The sequence below is a fragment of the Thunnus maccoyii genome, chromosome 2, assembly GCF_910596095.1.
Source record: "Thunnus maccoyii chromosome 2, fThuMac1.1, whole genome shotgun sequence".
NCBI classification, from domain to species: domain Eukaryota; kingdom Metazoa; phylum Chordata; class Actinopteri; order Scombriformes; family Scombridae; genus Thunnus; species Thunnus maccoyii.
Genome location: NC_056534.1, coordinates 15697390 through 15715739, shown reverse-complemented (window position 1 = coordinate 15715739; position 18350 = coordinate 15697390). Strand labels below are relative to the sequence as shown.

The window sequence follows — 18350 nt, the reverse complement described above, 5'->3', positions numbered from 1 at the left end:
GGCAAAAGTCTTCATTCTGTGCAAAAAAGTATTTAAAGATTTATCTGAAGCTGATGTGAAGCTTCAGCAGTCCAAATCAGTTGAATACATATCTTCCAAAGTTAGAGCCTTCTTTTGTACAGAAATTCCTGTTTGTGTTTCCTGGTTGAGCTGCACGAAATGAGGGAAATTTGTACCTAAAATGCTCTCAGTAAGGAAGATACTCACTTGACTAAATTGGATGGCTGGAGCCTCATATTAGCTAATAAAAAAATAATTGTAGGCCTTATTGTCCCAATTGGTTTTCTGTTATTCTTTGATGAACATGAAATGGGAACTAAATTGAATTTTATGTTTATTAAAAAGATATTTAAAAGTCTTAATACTTAATTAGGTGAACACTGCAGACACCCTGTTGATACTGAAAAGTTTTTCATGGAAAATAATCCCCTGGTGCAAAACAGGATGTTATTTTAATGTATTAATAGTTACTGTAGTTCTGTATTAATAGTATCAATAGAGAATTTAAGACTCTTCTATTCAGGTGACAATGCAGACAAATCTTTGTGAAGTTCTCTATACAAACAGCAGCAATGTTTGCTTTTCCCCAAAGTCGTTTCCAAGTCTGACATTACCATATGATTTTCTTTTTGTGTGCAATCAATGAATACATGACTAAAGACAACATGGCATACTATATGTACTACTTTATTACTGGATGCTTAAACAGGTCATCAGATAGGCACAAAAATACTCTTATTTACATCTCACGTTTAAAAGAGAAACAGATTTAAAAAGAGACACTTGAACATGGTTGAGAATAAAGCATATCTTGGCAAATGTTTGGCAAACTCCAGATTTTTCCATCTGTGCATCTTATGTGATTATGCATCTAGAAAACATGTTTTAGAGAACGTTCATACAGCCACTATTAGACATGGTAAAGGTGCTCCTAACTACAGCTAATCCTCTGTTCCTCAGATCATCTGTAAGTAAAATGTAGATCAAGCTGATGATTTTGTAAATGTAATTAAAAAAAAACAGTACAATCAAAACCATCTACTCCAATTGAAAAATGGGACCAAATGGTACTAACCCTTTCTGTGTAAGCATGCTCATCAAGATCGAAGTTCACAGTGCTGCAGATTTACACGTAATTACTCTTTACACTCAATTCAACAGATGTGGCGATGTATGTAACATAAGGTGTCTGAAAGGTAAAGGTTACACAAGTAAAAAAAAATAAAATATCAAGTCAGTTTTAATTTTGGGAGTGGAGCAGTTTGACATACTGAAACTTTTGAGCAGCAACACTGGTGAAAAAGTAAGTGAACTAGAAACCAGTGATCGTTATCAGTCATGAAAACATTATCAGTCATGAAAAGCAACTGGACATCCCAGTTGGTGAGCCCAGTTTGGACAAAGGTCGTATGAGTACAGCAGCAAATGTCTTCTCTTCTCTTCGGGCGTGTTGGACACTCAAGTGGACTCCTCCTGAGCTTTTGGAGGACTGCAGTCAAAACAAACAGTAAAACATATTTAATAGATATTTGTGTACTGTGCTAGAATAACTATATTCTGTTTTTTCTTGATGTCAATGATCCCATTAAAAGACCGAACCCAACAATGAATTGATCCTACTAACAGGTGCCATGTAGCTACAGTCTACAACCTATTCCTTTGTGCCATAGATGTCCAGAAACTATTAAAATTGCATCAGTGAGCCATGCTGTTGCCCTTGGTGACAAGCTCTTATATTACAGTGAACATCTACTCTACAACAGTATTAATATAAATGACAAATTCAGATATACTGATTACAAATCAGAAAACGATGAGATTCCACAGGTAGGGAATTATTGAGATGGACTAACACATTGTTGGTTTTGCTGTTTTTGTTGTTTTGTTTGAGAAAATATAGAATAGTGCCAGTCTTATTCTCATGTTTCAAGCTAAAATTTGTATAATGCGTGTACAATGTATTGAAAAGTATCGTGACATATTTTTTGGGGGGGGAAATCACATACAAAACTACAGATAAAATCTAGTTTCATATATTTTTGAGGGCTGATTTTGAATGTCACGAAGCAAGAGTGTGTTTGTGAAACATGCCGCTGACAGTGATAGAATCTAAACTAAAAATTATCTTGTTGGGTCAGATAACAGTGACTTATTCCAATGCAAAAACCTATGGATGAACCAGTGTTTGTCTGTGTAGGTGCTGGTTAAACTACCTGTGGTTTTCTCCTGCCGAGGCGTCTTCCAGAAGCTTCTCACCCTCGGTCTCTTGCTTCTTCTCTTCAGGGCTAATGTCACCGTTCATCATCTTGTCTGTAGGCAGTTCACAGAGACACTCAGACTCAGACAGAACATTGCTACGCAACCTAAACCACCGCAGAGAGGAGAACTCACAGGAGCATGTGATGACACATGTCTAGCTTCAAACCATACTGAGATAAATACGATTTTCCATCCATTCGGCATGCCTTGCTCTAGAATGAGACCTTTCACAGAGGCAGTCATTTCGGTGGAAGTACAGTATGTTCATCAGTGAAGTGAGTCAATAAAGCAGGGATGTGGCTGCAGAGCTCTGATTACAGTCAGTGTTCCTATTGAGAATGCCGACCACAGAGATCCTATGACGTCCTCCTGGAGAGGAGAAACGAGAAGCTGACTGAAAGCACAGAGCTTTAATGTCTCAGTTCTTTGATCGGTTTTGATCAGTGACTCAGCCAATCATAATTGATTTACCAACGACCGGCAGACATGCCTCATGATGTAATTTCAACTGACCGAACCTTCTCTCACGGCCATAACATTTGACATGTGCTGTAGTAGCACCAGCTTAAAAATAACCCACTGGTAACATTTCTTACAGTTATACATCATCTACAGATTTTGAACATTTTTACCTCTTATGCAACAACTGATCATTCACACCACCAACACTACTGCTACTACTACTAATAATAAACATAAATAGTTTATATCTCAGATGGTTTACTGCGATAGATAATGAATCATACATCACTGCCCAGTGATTGCAACAAGAGACGAAAAATTGTGATTTTGGCATGCAGCTGTACATTAATGTGTGTTTGGCTGAAGCAGTAACAGACATATACTGTATATGTAGTTGTTGTTAGTGAAATTTTTAGTGGCTGAACAAAAGTGATGTCAAACTTTGTGGTGAAATTGCACTCCAATAAAAAAAAATCCCGAAAACATCAACAATAGGGTAGAAGCTGCTTCACATAGGTCCGCCTTGCGTGTATCTGCCCTTTCCCTTTAACATCCATAGATCTAATCATACCCTGTTAGTACATTGCATACAACCATGACTGTTGCAGACATAAAATGACTATCCAGAACATCTGACAGCAACTTATGTTTGTTATTAGTCAACAGACTTTCAGTTGGGAATAAACTGTTCTTTGATTTATTCTCTGTGCCTTCTCTCTTCTGCAGTCTTCCATGGATATAACGATTACATGACAAATAGTATCTGTTGCATTAAGAGCAAAATAAAATTCGATGTGTGAGACATTTGTGTAGAGATTACAGAATAAATCATATTTGTACAACTAGAAGATAGATAGCTATCAGCTTAAAAAAAAAAAAGCACTCAAATCTATGATTTCTGGTACCTGAGTTGTTTTCTCTGGCTTGCTCCACTCTCTTCAGTGCTCCTTTCTTGGCTTCTTCGTGCTGTCGTTGCTCTGCCAAAGACTTGTTGAGCACCTGGCTGAGCACACAGTCACCCTCTCCAACCAAGAACATGCTCTTAAACTTGTTATACAACATGGTGGCCTTATCCATGATGTCCTGGCTGGCCTTGAATCTGCGAATCTAGAACAGAAAACGTGCATTACTTCTTACTACCTTCACATGACATAAAAGAACTCTAGTTTTGTTTTAATCGTTAGATTTGAAACCATTTTCTTTATATTGATCGGTGAGTCTACCTTTTTGAGCGTGGCGATGAGTTCACTGTGCTTCTGCAGGTGCTGGGTTGTAACCTGAAGGGCGCCAATCTCATCCAAAGCCTCCAAGCACTTCTTCACATCCTAGTATGGGTGGGAGGGCAGGAAGGGCCACAGGCCGAGCAGGAAGGTGGCAGGGGAGGAAGGATAAATTTAGATGTCAATGTAAGTTTAAAAAAATAAAATAAAACTAACAGATACAATAACGGGGCTGAAGAGACGCATCAAATGATCAAACTTTACCACGGTGTATTAAAAACCATTTGAAAGACAGTGTGTTATCCAACTTAGCTACTTAAGTACCATTAAAAAAGAGCTAACTTGCCAACTATTAAATAAATTTCCAATTATTTTCACAATCGATTAACTGTTTTGAGTCATTTAAGAAAAAAAACATCCAAATTCTCTGATTCCAGCTTCTCAAATTTGAGTATTTTCTGGTTTATCTGGTCTTCTATGACAGTAAACTGAATATCTTTGGGTTGTGGACTGTTGGTTGGGACGTCATATTGGGCTGTAGGTAACATTGATCAACCTTTTTCACCATTTTCTGACATTTTATGGACCAAACAACTAGTAAAGTTAAGTAGTTAAACCCTTAAGCTGTGTTTATATTTATTGTACATTGTGTTAATCACCCAAACTCATTGTGTGTGTTCCTGCGGTCTAACAAACATATCAAATCCATTTCCTTCCTCTCCTTCCTCATAAATCATTTGTTAAGCTGCTTTGTCTAAAAACCGTTACATAAGTCCTTCCTGCCTTTGGTGGTGCATTACCACTAACCGTAGATCAGTGGAATAGTGAAACCATTGACAGAACCATGTATCATGTCACCTGTGCGCACGCACGTCCTCGTGTGCACGTGACAAACAAAATAGGGACCCACTCATGAAAAAAACTGCCCAACAACTGCCCAACTAGAGGACAAAACTCCACAGGGTACCTTTAAAGGTACAAAACAACTTTATTCCCCAGAACAAGTGACAGTCTTAGAGAATCCAGATTTAGCAGTAAAGCATGAATACTATAATACTGGAAATATATTTCTGCTTTTGATCACACATGATAGTCTACATGTAAAAGATGTTGTAATATGGATAATATTTTCTGTTTGTTTTTGTCACTTAATGTCATAACTATATAACACTGCTGCCCATGAGTCAGTTTGGGGTCATTAACACTGTGTCAAGGATATAGCGTCTGACTCTCACACTGCTGAGGCCTCTCCATGGCCCAGTTTTAGTAAATTGAAGTCAATAACTAGCTTGTTTAGAAATTGTGTCAATACGGTGTTACTGTGTTTATACTGTTAAGGTCATGCATAAACCTCAGATAATCAAAATACAGGTGGATCTGTGACTAAGTTCAGGGGTTTAGTCGACACATCAAGGAGGGGAGTCGCAAGGTGATTCAGGTTATGATGCTATCACAGTTTTAAACAAATTAAAGACAGTATATGTAAAATACTGCAAGAAAATCATGAAAAGGAAAGTATACTTCTAAAGTTGGAACAGGAATCTACCAGACACTGTGTTATTCACTGGATTGTGAAATGTTTTTAGTTACATACTTTTTATGGACAACAACTGAGATGTCATCTGTCTTTGTCACTTTAGTATATGAAAGGAAAAATGGACCAACATCGATTTACAAAGCTGTCAGTAGAGAAAGATGGGCTTCTGTCAGATGTGATGTATTCATGATAGAACTTACAGGGTTGTCGATTTTCAGTGAAATCTTGATTTCACTGTGCAGTCTCTGGAGTTTCGAGTCAGTCGACACTTCTGTAGGAAAGAAAAGAGAAAATACAACATTCGAATGGACATGGTTTAGTTTCCATCTCTATGAAAGACACAGTTAGCAACAGAAACTGAAGTGTAACTTCAAAGTCAACCGTTTCATAACTGTGAGGCTGTTTACACTTGGTTTTAAAATGTGTTTCGGTGATCCGAACACAAGTGGACAGCCGAGACACATCGCTGTTCACACCTGTGTCTATCGTGCGTCTCCAAGGTGTCCAGGTGACCACTTGTGTTCAGATTTCGTTACTGCCTACGTCATTTCCGCTAGAAGGTCAAAGGGCCCCGTGCACAGTTGTTACCGTGTTGTTTCGTACGGGCTAGCTAATATAAATATAAACTAATATAAATGTACAGACTATTCCAACTGTTGAGATTGGAAGGACAAAGTCATTTGGCATTGGTGCGCTGTCACCAAAACAACCACCACATCCTGCATTGATGATGTATTTTCCTGTTACGTCCTTGCCGGGGATCCATCAGGACACATCAGCGTTTATACTACAAAAGATATGCGGTCAAATGTGTACCAGACCACCTCGGCAAGTGGTTTGAGTGATCGGATCACAATGCGTCTTGGTGGTCGTTTGTATTTAACACTGTCCACTTGTGATCCGATCGCCCAAGATGCATTTTAAAACCAAGCGTAAACAGGGTCTTTAATCTCTTTTTGGGATACGCAACAGCTTTTTATACAACCGCAGATTTGTTTTTAACTGACTGAAGTAACATGTTACCATTTGTTGTCAATGTCAAGCCAACATAAGCAAACCATAAAACAATATACAATTACTAACATCTGTGTTAGTGAACAACTGAGAAGCTACATCAAAGCAGCGTTTTTCTAGATGAATATGAGGACACAGTGGTACCTAACAGAGAGAGACCATCTTATATTTAGTCTAGCAGAGAAAAAAAAAAAGTGAAGGATTAATTATGGGATTGTACCATAACGAGCGCTCATTTTAATTTATGGTCTTAAATGAGATTACCATAGATTAAGTTTAATAGGTCTGATGATCATCTGATCACTTCACATAAACTCACAGCTGGTGTTTCCTGTTTTTCTATTCAACTCAACTGCATTGTTGAATTTAATTTTCACAATATTTTTCACATTAATGGCTTCAAATAGTAAAACGGGAGACTTTTATGTTGCCTCGGACTGGTACCATGTGAGTACCTCTGTCTTCAACAGTACTCACCCTTTTTCTTGACTCCTGTCCTCTCTTCATTTTTCTTTCCATCATCTTTGTTTGGTCTGCAAGACACCAAATCAGAAATCTATCCATTCCTCTCTTACTGAGTTTGTTCAATTTCAATGTAGTTTATTTATAAAAAAATGAAAGTATTTATTTTGATAAGTGTAGGCAGTGACCAAAGCACACAAACTTTCAAAGAGGCAGGAGCATTTTGACGGTTATGCAGCACTGAATTTATTGCATAAGCAGACATTTCAGCAACAGTTGGAAGCTCTGAAGAAGGCATTCTGTTGCCAAAATGTCAGCTTAAAACATAAAGTCAGCGCTGCATAACCATCAAAGTGCTTCTGCCTCTTTGCAAGTTTCTGTGCTTGTTTGCTGCCTCCACTTATCATGATGTCTTTTACAGTAAAGCAGCAGTTACACAGTGGACTATTTATCTTGATAATCAAGTAATTGTTTAAGTCATTTCTAAAGTGAAACATTTGCTGGTTACTACCTAGCTTTTCTCTGCTACATATCATCTTAAAATTAAACACTTTTGTATTTTTGGCTGTTGTTCAGACAATATGAAGTCATCACTTTGGGTGTCGGCAACTTGTGGCGTTTGTAAGAAAACTTACTCTCTCAATTCTTCTGCTTTCCGCCGCCGCACCTCTTTGTCTATTTCTGAGTTTTGCTGTTTCTTCCTGCCCTTGTTTTTCTGAGATTAAAAGAAATGAAAGTGATGTAAATGAAAGCCTGATACAGAATATTCAACATGATGAAAATGTGAAATTATTTGCGTAGACGGGACGCCTGCCTCTTCATCATCGGAGCCAGAGGAGCTGTCATCCTTGGACTGCTTTTTCTTCTTGGCTTCAGGCTCCTTCCCCTCTGCATCTTTTACTTTGTTGTCCTCCTTCTTCTTTCTCTTTTCCTCCTCTCCACTCTTGGACTTGTCCTCTGCTGCCCTCTTCCTCTTTCTGTCTGACTCAACAGAGTCCCTAAATAAGAGGGAATGAAAGTACAATATACAGAGAATGTAATTATGATGGTTGTAATAGTATCACCTTGTCTGTCAACTTGGTCTGTCACCTGGTCAACTTGTCTGTGACAGTTTTTAAAAATGTCCTCTGTATCTGAAACACTGACTTATGGGAGACATTTCCATTACAGGTGCGTGTGTGTGTGTGTGTGTGTGTGCGTATTCATGTGGTTACATTTCACTTCCTGAGCCTTGGTGGTCCTGCTGCTGAAGCAAAAGCAACTTCTCACTTTTGGGCTTCCTGCCTCTTCGTTTAGGAGCCTCTCCACCTGTTAACACACACACGCAAAGTTCAGTTTGAACTTTTAATCTTCTTCATGACACAACGCCATGAACATCGAGGGGAATAAAGCCTACCTGAAGGACTGACAGGACTAGCAGGAGCATCTTCTTTCTCGGTTTCCTGGTCAGCGTCACTCTGAAGAAATTAAGAAAACTCAGCTCTTTAAAATGCTTCCAATCAACTACTGTTATACATTATTGTCTTGATGAAAGTAAACCTATTAATAGGTTCTACCGACCTTTTTCTTTCTTCCTCTCTTGGGTTTAGGAACATCTGTGGACTCTTTCTGGAGTGAGCCCTAAAATGTGACAGCTTTCATTAGTTTTTACAGTTTACAACCCTCGTTTCTAACGGTCTTTCTGGTTCTCTTTAATATATCAGCAAGAGAACACAATGAAAACTGGGTAAAAATGTCGACAAGTGGACAATTTAGCATACGTTAAGTGCTTCTTGTATGATTTAATAAGTTCCTTTATCCTCCTCACAACAACAATTTGTGTTTTTGGATCATTAGCAACATCTAGTGTATAACTGTGATATTATACTCTGTGCAGTACTAACTGTGCCAGTGTTTCATTAACTATTCCTGTGTCCTACTGCCAGACTACTAGAGCTGAGACAATTGATCAACTAGTCGATCATCGGAAAATTAATCAGCGACTATTGTAATAATCGAATAATCGTTTCAGTCACGTTTCCAGCAAAAAGCCCAAAATTTCACTGTCAAATGTGTATACAATGCTTTTGTTTGTCATATAAAAAAATAAACTTAAAACCTAAGTTAACATTTTTGAATATGTTCACTTAGGTTTTGGAAAATTGTGACATTTTATAGACTAAAAGATTAATCGATTAACTGAGAAAATAATTGGCTGTTTAATCGATAACAAAGTCAACTGTTAGTTGCAGCCCTACAGACTACGTTCTAAATTGTACACACTAAGTACTATGTATTAATTTAATATGTGGTTTTTGCAGTTAGCATACAGGAAATTGTATACTTTACAGTTTCATATTAACAGCTGTCAAGCGTCAATCAAACTATCATTTACGATTAAACAAAGAAGAAGCCAAGTGTCTTCCTGAAGACTCAATAGTTTCTTGTTTTCCAAGATCTTTCTGGAGCCGTTTCACCACCATTTGCAATTAATCTTATGTTTTGCAGCTGTGACTTGCTCCTCAATTTCCTCAATGCATTGCAGGACACAGTGTACATATGATTTCTATACTTGATTACTCAAAACCTGCTTATATTTTAAAGGGAATTGGGACACAATTTAGTTAGTTAAAATATACAGATAGTGAGGAGACATGTAAGGAAATAGAAAAGGAGCCCTTCTCATCCTGAACAAAGTACATAATACATACCTGTACATTAACTTGGTCACAACTTACCTTTCTCCAAAGCACACAGAAAGCCATGCAAAAATAAAATAATGTCAGCTCATTGCACACAGTAGTATTATGCAGTATAGGGACAGGAAGAGGCAGGAAACGGAAAGCACAAGTTGTCAGGGTGGTCTCAGAGCAGTGAAACAGAGAGGAAAAAAAAACACTTTCCATTATCTTTGTTGTAATCACACAACACATTAATGTCCCAATAACCTCATATTATTCAAACTTAATCATCTTTATTGACAACACAGGGACTTCTTTCTATCCATAAATCATCACCTCAGCGGCATGAACACAGCAAACCCAGACACTCTAATCAAGATATCAGTCACCAACATCAGTTTGTGGCCGCCAACAGAAATCTGACTCAAACAGAAACAAACCACCAATTCAACACCACCAAGTGTCACATGCTTTCCCACAAAGAGGGGATGAGACGACCTACACCGCTTGTGATATCCCAGCATGCAAAGTACGTACATCCTGGTTCTGAGGACCCTGCTCAGAGATCAGAGACCCTTCCTCCTCCTCCTCCTCCTCCTCCTCCTCCTCATCCTCCTCCTCCTCCTCCTCATTCTCAGTCTCCTGCTCAGCCTCACTTCCTGGAACCTGAATGCACCCAAGACACAGCATAGGATGCAGTGTGGTGGGGATAAACAAGTCTTAAAAGGGAGAAAAGTTAGGGAGTATCCTTCTGTTTGAGATACTACTCTCAGCATACAAACCTTTAAATATTATTTCCATCTATCAATACAGAAGGACAGTTAATTTATAAACTATGGCCTGCATTGATAATTCAGTATGAAGCAGACAAACATTAGACAGAGATTAGAGAAGGGACAGCAAAAGAAGAAAGAAGCTGACAACACAGGTACAAACCACTAGCATGTCGATGCAGTGAAGCACCGAGACTGTTTACTGCAATATTTACTTGTAATTGACAGATTTGAAAAGCAAAAACTTACTTTGGATTTGATCTCTTTGTCGTCCGCGTCCTCCTCACCTTCTGGACTGGTGTCAGAATCCTTTTCAGTGAAAGATTCTGGAGGAATCGGCTTTAAACAAAAAATGAACAAATAAATAAATTGATTAAATGAAACAACTTGTCAAAAATACAATAACCAGGGAAAATAGCATGAAGTGATGCTGGACAAGGATGAAAAAGGTTCTTCCTGGTAAATATTTTATGTTAGGAAATGTGCTCAAGTGAACAAGTGTAACAATTTCAACACTGATGAAAAAGGCAACTGAAGCCCTGGGCTTTTGGCTTGAAGACGGCCATTTTTACGTAAAGTGTTAAATGTTCTTCCTATTTTTTGACTCCCTCACAAATATCTGCTTTGGACAAATCACTTAAATTTTTTCCCACTTCTTGTTAATTTCTTCACTGTCAACTTTGTTCACCACTGCTGAATATTGTGGAGAACACTATAAAGTCTAAAAACTCCAGTAAATAGCTGCAATCTAGTGAAATAAAGTTCCATTTTATTATCAAAAATTAAGTTTTTGTTTTCATAAACTCAGCTGAAAAAATAAAATACTTAGGTGGTCCACCTTAACTTTAGGATGGTAAATGGGAATAAAAGTAAACACAAGTTCACTCAGATATAAAAACTGTAAAACTCAGGGAGTTATAACATCTGAGGTGCAGGGAATCCAAGTCTAAGGCCAACTTATTGAGGATAAATACTAAAAAATGTCTTTGGTGAGGAAGAGGATGTACCTTGGGTGCAGTGAGCTCAACCTTTGGGTTGTTCTCAATCTCCCACAATCCTTCGTTGAAGCCTTTCCTCTTGTTGGGTTTGGCGTACTTCTCTTTGTTGGGCAGGTACGGAAAGATATCTTTTGGGCCAAGAAATGCACTGTTGGAAGATAATCAAGAATGTTTTGTCCATTTAATACTTTCGACCCATCAAAAATGTAGCGTGTGTTTACTTTGAGATGGTTCAACAGTACAAACAGGTAACTTTGTTCAGCCACATTTATGTATTTAAAAAGAAGACCTCCAATTAATCCAATGAATGACAGCTCAATACACATTCAGTGCGTACAATCTAAAAACTTTTGCTGAGCAAGTAAAGTAAAATCTTATCAGTAAATTGAAAAACTAGAATAAGTAAGTAAATCTGGCAATACAGTTTTCTGTATCACAGATTTATTTGACAATATAACCACTGATATCAAGTTTGTCCTACAATATTTTCAATGGTTTTTGCTCAACTGGATGAACTCAAACTCCATCAATGTAAAGGAGATAACAAAGGCTGTTAGTGGTCAGTTACTAACGTTTCATGGGTGCCGAAGAAGAAGATGGGGAACTTGATGTTGGACGGCTTCACAGCACCATCTGGGACTTCATCAATCTGTCAGAGAGATAAGATAAACCAGATTTTAAGTAAACAATAAAGGCTGATAATTTGATAATTGATTGTTAAAGTTCTTGTTGGCTCTAGCTTCTCAAACGTGAGGTTTTCTCTTTTGTCTTACATGATTGTAAACTGAATATGTCTGGGTTTTGGACTGCTGGTCTGTCCAAACAAGCTTTCTGAGGATGTCACATTTGGCTCTGGGAAAAGTTTTTCTCTAGTTTCAGAAGTTTCACAGAAAGCCCACAGTCAAAAGCAAACAGGAAACCCTTTGCTTTCTCAGGCTGATAATGAGCTTCTGTATGTGTCTGTGGTCAGGTAGGTGTGAGGTTATCTGCTGACTTTGGGTTAGGTGGGTGTTTGCATAAACAGTCACCGAGCACTTCATTTTGTCTACTTCATTAACATACATGGGGGGGCAAAATATTCAGAATACTTTTCAATTCAATGCACTCCAGTACAACACCACCACAACCCACTGCAACCTCAATAATGTCTGACAATGTCAACAATAACTGAAAATGTATGAGCTTCGTAAAAGTAGAATTTATGGCAGAGCTGCTGTATTGGATTACATTAGATTGCACAGGTGTTCCTCATAAAGTGACGCACACTGAGTTTACTTGTCATGATATTTGCTGTATAAATAATTTTGTCTTTCTCTGCCCTAAATTACAGGGTTAAGGGAGGGGTTCACAATTTTTTAAGTCTGTCTTAAAACAACAGTGAGGTGCCTGAATGAACAGTGAAAGAGGTTTTCTTCGCTATAATTATTCCTCTTGTTCATGTTGAACATTAGACGATCTTCAAATGTGCTTTCAATGGAAGTGATGGGGGTCAAACTCCACAGTGTGTCCACGCATATCAAAGTTGATCTGGAGCTTGTATGAGGTTTCAGCAGTCTGAGTTAGTCATATCAAGTGGATATCTGCCACATTTACAGTCTTTTTAGCATAAAATTCCCTCTTTGTGTAGTAATCAAAAGGGGAATTTGGCACTAAAAAGACTGTAACGTTTAAAGATATCTATTTGATTTGACTCATTTGGATGGCTGAAGCTTCATATTAGCTTTAGATTAACTTTTAAATACATTTTTGCACAAAAGGAGGCCTGTGGATTTTGTCCCCCATGACTTACATGAGAAGTGCATGATGAAGGGATCATCTAATGGCCAGTATGAACAGGAGGAATGATTATGGCAAGAAAAACCATTTCAGTGTTCATTTGTTCACCTGACTGTTTTTAAGACAGACTTGAAAATTGTGAACCAGTCCTTTAATCTATAGACTTACTCTTGCTGGCCAGTGAGGATATCCCTTCATCTTGGCGAAAATCAGATCACCAGGTTTCCAATCTCGAGCCATGTTGAATGTGTAAGAAGCCTGGAAAATAAAGACAAGTAAGAAAACACACACACACACACACACACACACACACACACACACACACACACACACACACACACACACACACACACACGTTAACACAGCTATTTGCTCGTCTAGTCACATAAACTGCACTGTCTGGAGTGCATCTGCGCAGGTGCCCCTCCCCCTAACCACCACCTACATCCTCCAGAGTCCACAGTTCATTCAAACATGACAGTCACGTTCAATATGACAAAAATACTCCTGCACAACACACAATCACTACATGTACTACGGCTTATTTCAATAGCACCCACCAAAACCTCAAAGCTAAAAGTTAACAGGACGTGAGCAGAGCAGAGCGCCTCATCAACAAACACACAAGCTAACCGGCTGTTTAATGCTAACGCAGCTAAAACAACCGTCTTCACTGACCTGTGGTGTGTTCAGATGTCTGTATGGAGACTGAATATTAATATTTCTTTAGTAAAGCGTTGATGTAGCACTATATTTCCCAGGACAACACACAGCTTCTTTTCCGCACAGTCTGAAGCACGTTTTCCGCTCCCGCGCAGGACGTCGGCAGGCTGTACCATTATTTGATAGGACGGGGGGGCGTAGATAGCTGATTTCAACCCATGTCGCACAAATAATCCAAAAAATACCTACTAGTGTTTTTCATGGTGAAGCGGAAACTATGACTTTAACAAAAGAAGTTGTTTTGATGACTAATTATTGCGCTAAATGTGTTTTTAGTTAAAGGGGCGAGTATCTGTGAAAGTAAACACGTCGAGCATCACGCAGTTACAAAGATCGAGTATTTTGATATATGGGCCGCAAAAAGTGGGCGTCAACTTCTACGCATGCGCTCTCACCCTATAATTTAACGAAAATAAACAGTCACGCACAATATCGTTGCCGTAGAAGCTTGTTAGGAACACACCACAAACGTCATTTCTCTACTAAAGATATTTGACCAATAAAATGTAAGTTTACTGATGTGTCCGGTTGTGGTTGTGAGATGTTCTTGGTAACTGAAAATAAGATCAGAGTGGGAGCTCTGCTGCTGCCCGTCTCTCCTGCCTGGTACTGATGCTGAGGCTGCCACTCACTATGAGGCTGTCTATAATTATAACACAGATTATCCTTGATCTAATGTAGGTCTACATTTATGTTTGTGGTGATCAGTGAGCAAAACAACATGGCTAACAGCTCTGTCAGAGAAACTGATCTTGTTTGTTCTTTTTTTTTTTTTTTTTTTTTTTTACACATGTCAGGTCTGTAACCAAATTTCAATAAAATGTATGTGTATGCGTGACTTCATAATTAACATATTTTTCTTGTAAGATTTCTTAATCACTTAAAAAAATATGGACATCTTTTGAAAAAGAGACGTCTGCATCTGTTTGCTTATCATTTAGGGACCTCTAGTGGCAGAATCAGGCCTCACAAATGAACTACAACAGCACAAGTAATGGGTTCTTATCCTGGTTGTCTTATTTTATATTTGCTCAATAAACTCAAGAGCAAGCCTAATTATGTTTTACCCATTTAAAAAAATGATGTTTTAGGGAAATCAGTAGCATTTAGCACACTGTATATAGTGTAATGTATCTACAATAGCTCTTTCCACAGCTGATCAACTATATTGCTTTATCTATGGGTCCATATCTTCACAAACTCCTGTTATATGACTACTACTACTACTTCTGTTATAACCTGCAGAAAATCTAATTTCAATCAAGACTCAATATTCTTCTATACATCTTTTTTTTTTATCTTTATTGAAATTAACATTTTTTAGGGGAAATGTAAAGGAACATTAACGTCAAGAAGTTTTCTTTGTCTTTTTAGTAACTTTAATGTTATAAACATTTTGTTTTTCCACACTACTACATATATATTATCAGCTTGTTTCAACTTTTAATTAAAGCTATATGATGAAAGCACTGGACTAAAGATTAAAAATCCACAATTACCATGTTTTTATGGCTGCACCTTTCCATTAAACTAAAATATTTGACATGTCTTGTTCATCATTTTAGACACATTCCCCCAAAATGCAGTCTGACAGATTTGATGTCTTTTGAAAATGTGGGATCTCCGCCAGAATTTGAAATACAAATCTGTGGGTTTGAGTAAAGTTTTGCTTCACAGCACGAGTTATTGGCAGGTCAGTGAAGTTTCAAGACAAAAAAAACCTTTACATATGTCAGCTAACAGGTTCTGAAGTTTGATATACTAATAAAACAGTGCAGATGGTGGAAGTATATGAAGGTGACCTCAACAATTGTGGCCACACAGATACATGAGCAAGCTTACATAAATGCAGGTCTATGTGTGTGTGTGTGTGTGTGTGTGTGTGTGTGTGTGTGTGTGTGTGTGTGTGTGTGTGTGTGTTTGTGTAAGTGTTAAAGACAACGGATGATGCTGATAGTTGAAGGACAGGCTCCTCAGCCACAGGGTCCCAGAGAGGGGGATAAGGGAAAAGAGGAGGCCAGGATGGGCCAGAGGAGAACGGATGAGACAAAAGGAGACGAGAGAGGTGGAACCCAGGTCCGTGCCCAGGAATAACTCACAGGAGCTACCAGGGCCCCCTGCCCAGCCTGTGAGGTGAGAGACCTTGGTGTTGGACCCCAGCCAGCTTAGTGGGGTTCCTGCTCAGACACGTGGCCAGCGGAGGCCAGGGATGCAGCTACAGAGAGATGACAGTGTGTGTGTGTGGACATGGAAGTGAGTGTGTATCCTTCACCCTGGCAGACGAGGTGTTGGCAGAACATCCCAGCTCACTCTGTCTCTAAGGGCCACAAAGTCCTGCTATCCTTCCTCACTCATTTGTTAACCTGCCTCTCTTCTTTGCGGCATCCTCTCTCACACACTGAGAGAGGCAACTTTATATATGACCAGCGCCATTCAAAATCACCTCCCTACTTTACAGCTGCCCTCTGGCCATCATGGCAATGAGACTTCTCAGATGGGTAACAGTCAGAGCTGCTGCACAGACAAATATAGTAGCCTCCTGCGATTTTAATTTGCAATTTCAATATGCTGTTAAGAAACAACCTTTAAGTCATGTCAAGTCAATTTTATTTATATAGCTCAAAAATCTGTTCCAGTAAGGAAAATCTCCCCCCAAAAACTCTTTAACTGGGAAAAAAAGGGAAGAAACCTCATCATTAAGTAACCTCCTCTGATATTTCTCAGTCTAAATATTAATGCTGATGAAAATCTAAAAAGATTTTTTCCAGTTCAAATTTCATTGATTTTGTTTTTTTTGCACTCTCCTGTGTGGCATCATTTGAAGGGCACCTTCCCGGACTTGAATGAGCGATGGTGTCCTTGAGCTCGTGTGTGTTTTATGTGTGTGTCATACACATGGACTGGCATCTTTCCCCTTACTGCTGGCAACCCTTCAGCATGTTAGGGGAATGGACGGGGGTGCCACTGGAGAATGATAAAGTAGTCGCAAGACAGGTCAGTACATTCATTAACACCATAGCAATATTTATTAATAAATACTGCTTAATTTGCCAGAGACTTGGCAAAGCAGAAGCTAATTTTCTTCTGTATAGATGTTTGTTAAAGATGATCCTTATAAAGTAAATTTTGTTGGGTTAGAATATGACAAAAGTAACATATATTTGAACCTTTTACAACAGCCTTTTTTCTACAAATTTACCAGCACAGTCGTATATATAATAGAAATCTTGGCTCACACTGAGGGCTTTAATGCGTTAAGCAAAGGGTGGGAAAAGGTATAGTGTATGGGATTTCTAAAGGAGGCGTCCAAGAGCTTCTCACAGTCACCAAGAAAGCTCATGGAGGCAGGTAGGAGGAGAGAAAGCGAAGGAGGAAGATAGAAAGAGTCAGGCCCTCGGACAGCAGGTGAGTGTGTGAAGGCAGGGGATGACAGATGCTTCTGTCAGCGTTCCAACAGTCGCCGCTTTGTGGGAGCAGCGCAGATGCCTCCTCCCCCTCTCCCTCTATGCCTTCCCTCCCTCCCCCCCTCCCCCCACACCCTCCCCACCCCCCCAATCCCTCCCATCCTCTCGACAGGCTGTGATGTGGGGATAACAAGACAGGAGCAGTCCTCTCAGCAGTAAAGTGACCACACTGGCACAGCACTACATGTGGACAGGGGAGGGGTGAAAGTGATGGAGAAGTCCAGGTCTGGGCCCAAGGCTTAAGGGGTCTCAGCGGCGGTGGGGGTGGGGTTATAAATGTGGGGGTCAGTGTACGAGGACAAGGGAAGGGCTCTCTCGCTGGGCTGTGGGAACCAGCTGAGACATGGGGTCCGTGGCGGTCCTGCCTGTGAGGAAAGCAGATGTTTTCACTCGGGGGTGTGCCAAGTTTGCAGAGCAACCTTCAGCTGCTTGGAGGTCAGGTCTTTAATAAGGGGGCTGAGCGCGGGACATTTCGGAGGCAAATGCTTCAACTTTGATACAACAACATATTAATTATGACGGTAGACCATAGGGCAGAGGGTTGTAGCGGAACATCCCACCCCACTGGTTTGGAGCCTCCATCAGGCTGACATTAGCCAAGGCTGGCTGGCAGATTTACTGCTGCCCCAGCACTAGCCCTCTTTTACAACCAGACCTCAGTGATGCAGAGGCAGCACTTTGGTTTGGCTTAACCACAACTGACTAACTGGTATGTCTGAGGTGATATCAAAATATTAAAAATCTTAGTGTTTAAAACACCAACTAAGCAAGATTTGTGGTGTTAATTAACCAGGTGACTCAGGTAAAATGAAAAGTTCATCATTATTTCCAATCCCACAAAAAAAAAAAAAAGAAATCAACAACCAAATCTTCAGCTCTTTGTAGTTTTTAGCCACTTTCACCTTAATATTTTCTATATTTTCCAGTCCATATGTTGTACCTGTATATTGTAATTGAACTATGAATTGTGGGAACCTGTTTCCAGGAAACAAGCTCACACAA

The 18350-nt window shown here is 39.2% G+C and overlaps 1 protein-coding gene across 2 annotated transcripts; it reads right to left on the bottom strand.

Moving 5' to 3' along the window:
* Positions 1 to 671: 671 nt before the first annotated feature.
* On the bottom strand, positions 672 to 14129 carry psip1a (PC4 and SFRS1 interacting protein 1a). 2 transcript variants are annotated; one of them, XM_042397065.1, is made up of 17 exons: positions 13840 to 14129; positions 13330 to 13419; positions 11958 to 12034; positions 11395 to 11533; positions 10637 to 10726; positions 10152 to 10280; positions 8515 to 8574; positions 8351 to 8411; positions 8169 to 8262; positions 7769 to 7952; positions 7590 to 7669; positions 6970 to 7025; positions 5679 to 5749; positions 3945 to 4046; positions 3627 to 3828; positions 2214 to 2310; positions 672 to 1489 (listed from the first exon to the last, which is right to left on the bottom strand). In XM_042397065.1, exons 2-17 carry the CDS (start codon positions 13399 to 13401, stop codon positions 1459 to 1461), a joined length of 1545 nt encoding a protein of 514 aa, XP_042252999.1. In that variant the 5' UTR covers positions 13402 to 13419; positions 13840 to 14129; the 3' UTR covers positions 672 to 1458. The 2 variants fall into 2 exon arrangements, with proteins under 2 accessions (XP_042252999.1, XP_042253010.1); XM_042397076.1 differs by lacking the exon at positions 10152 to 10280 and having other exon boundaries at positions 13840 to 14015.
* Between the last annotated feature and the right edge of the window lie 4221 nt (positions 14130 to 18350).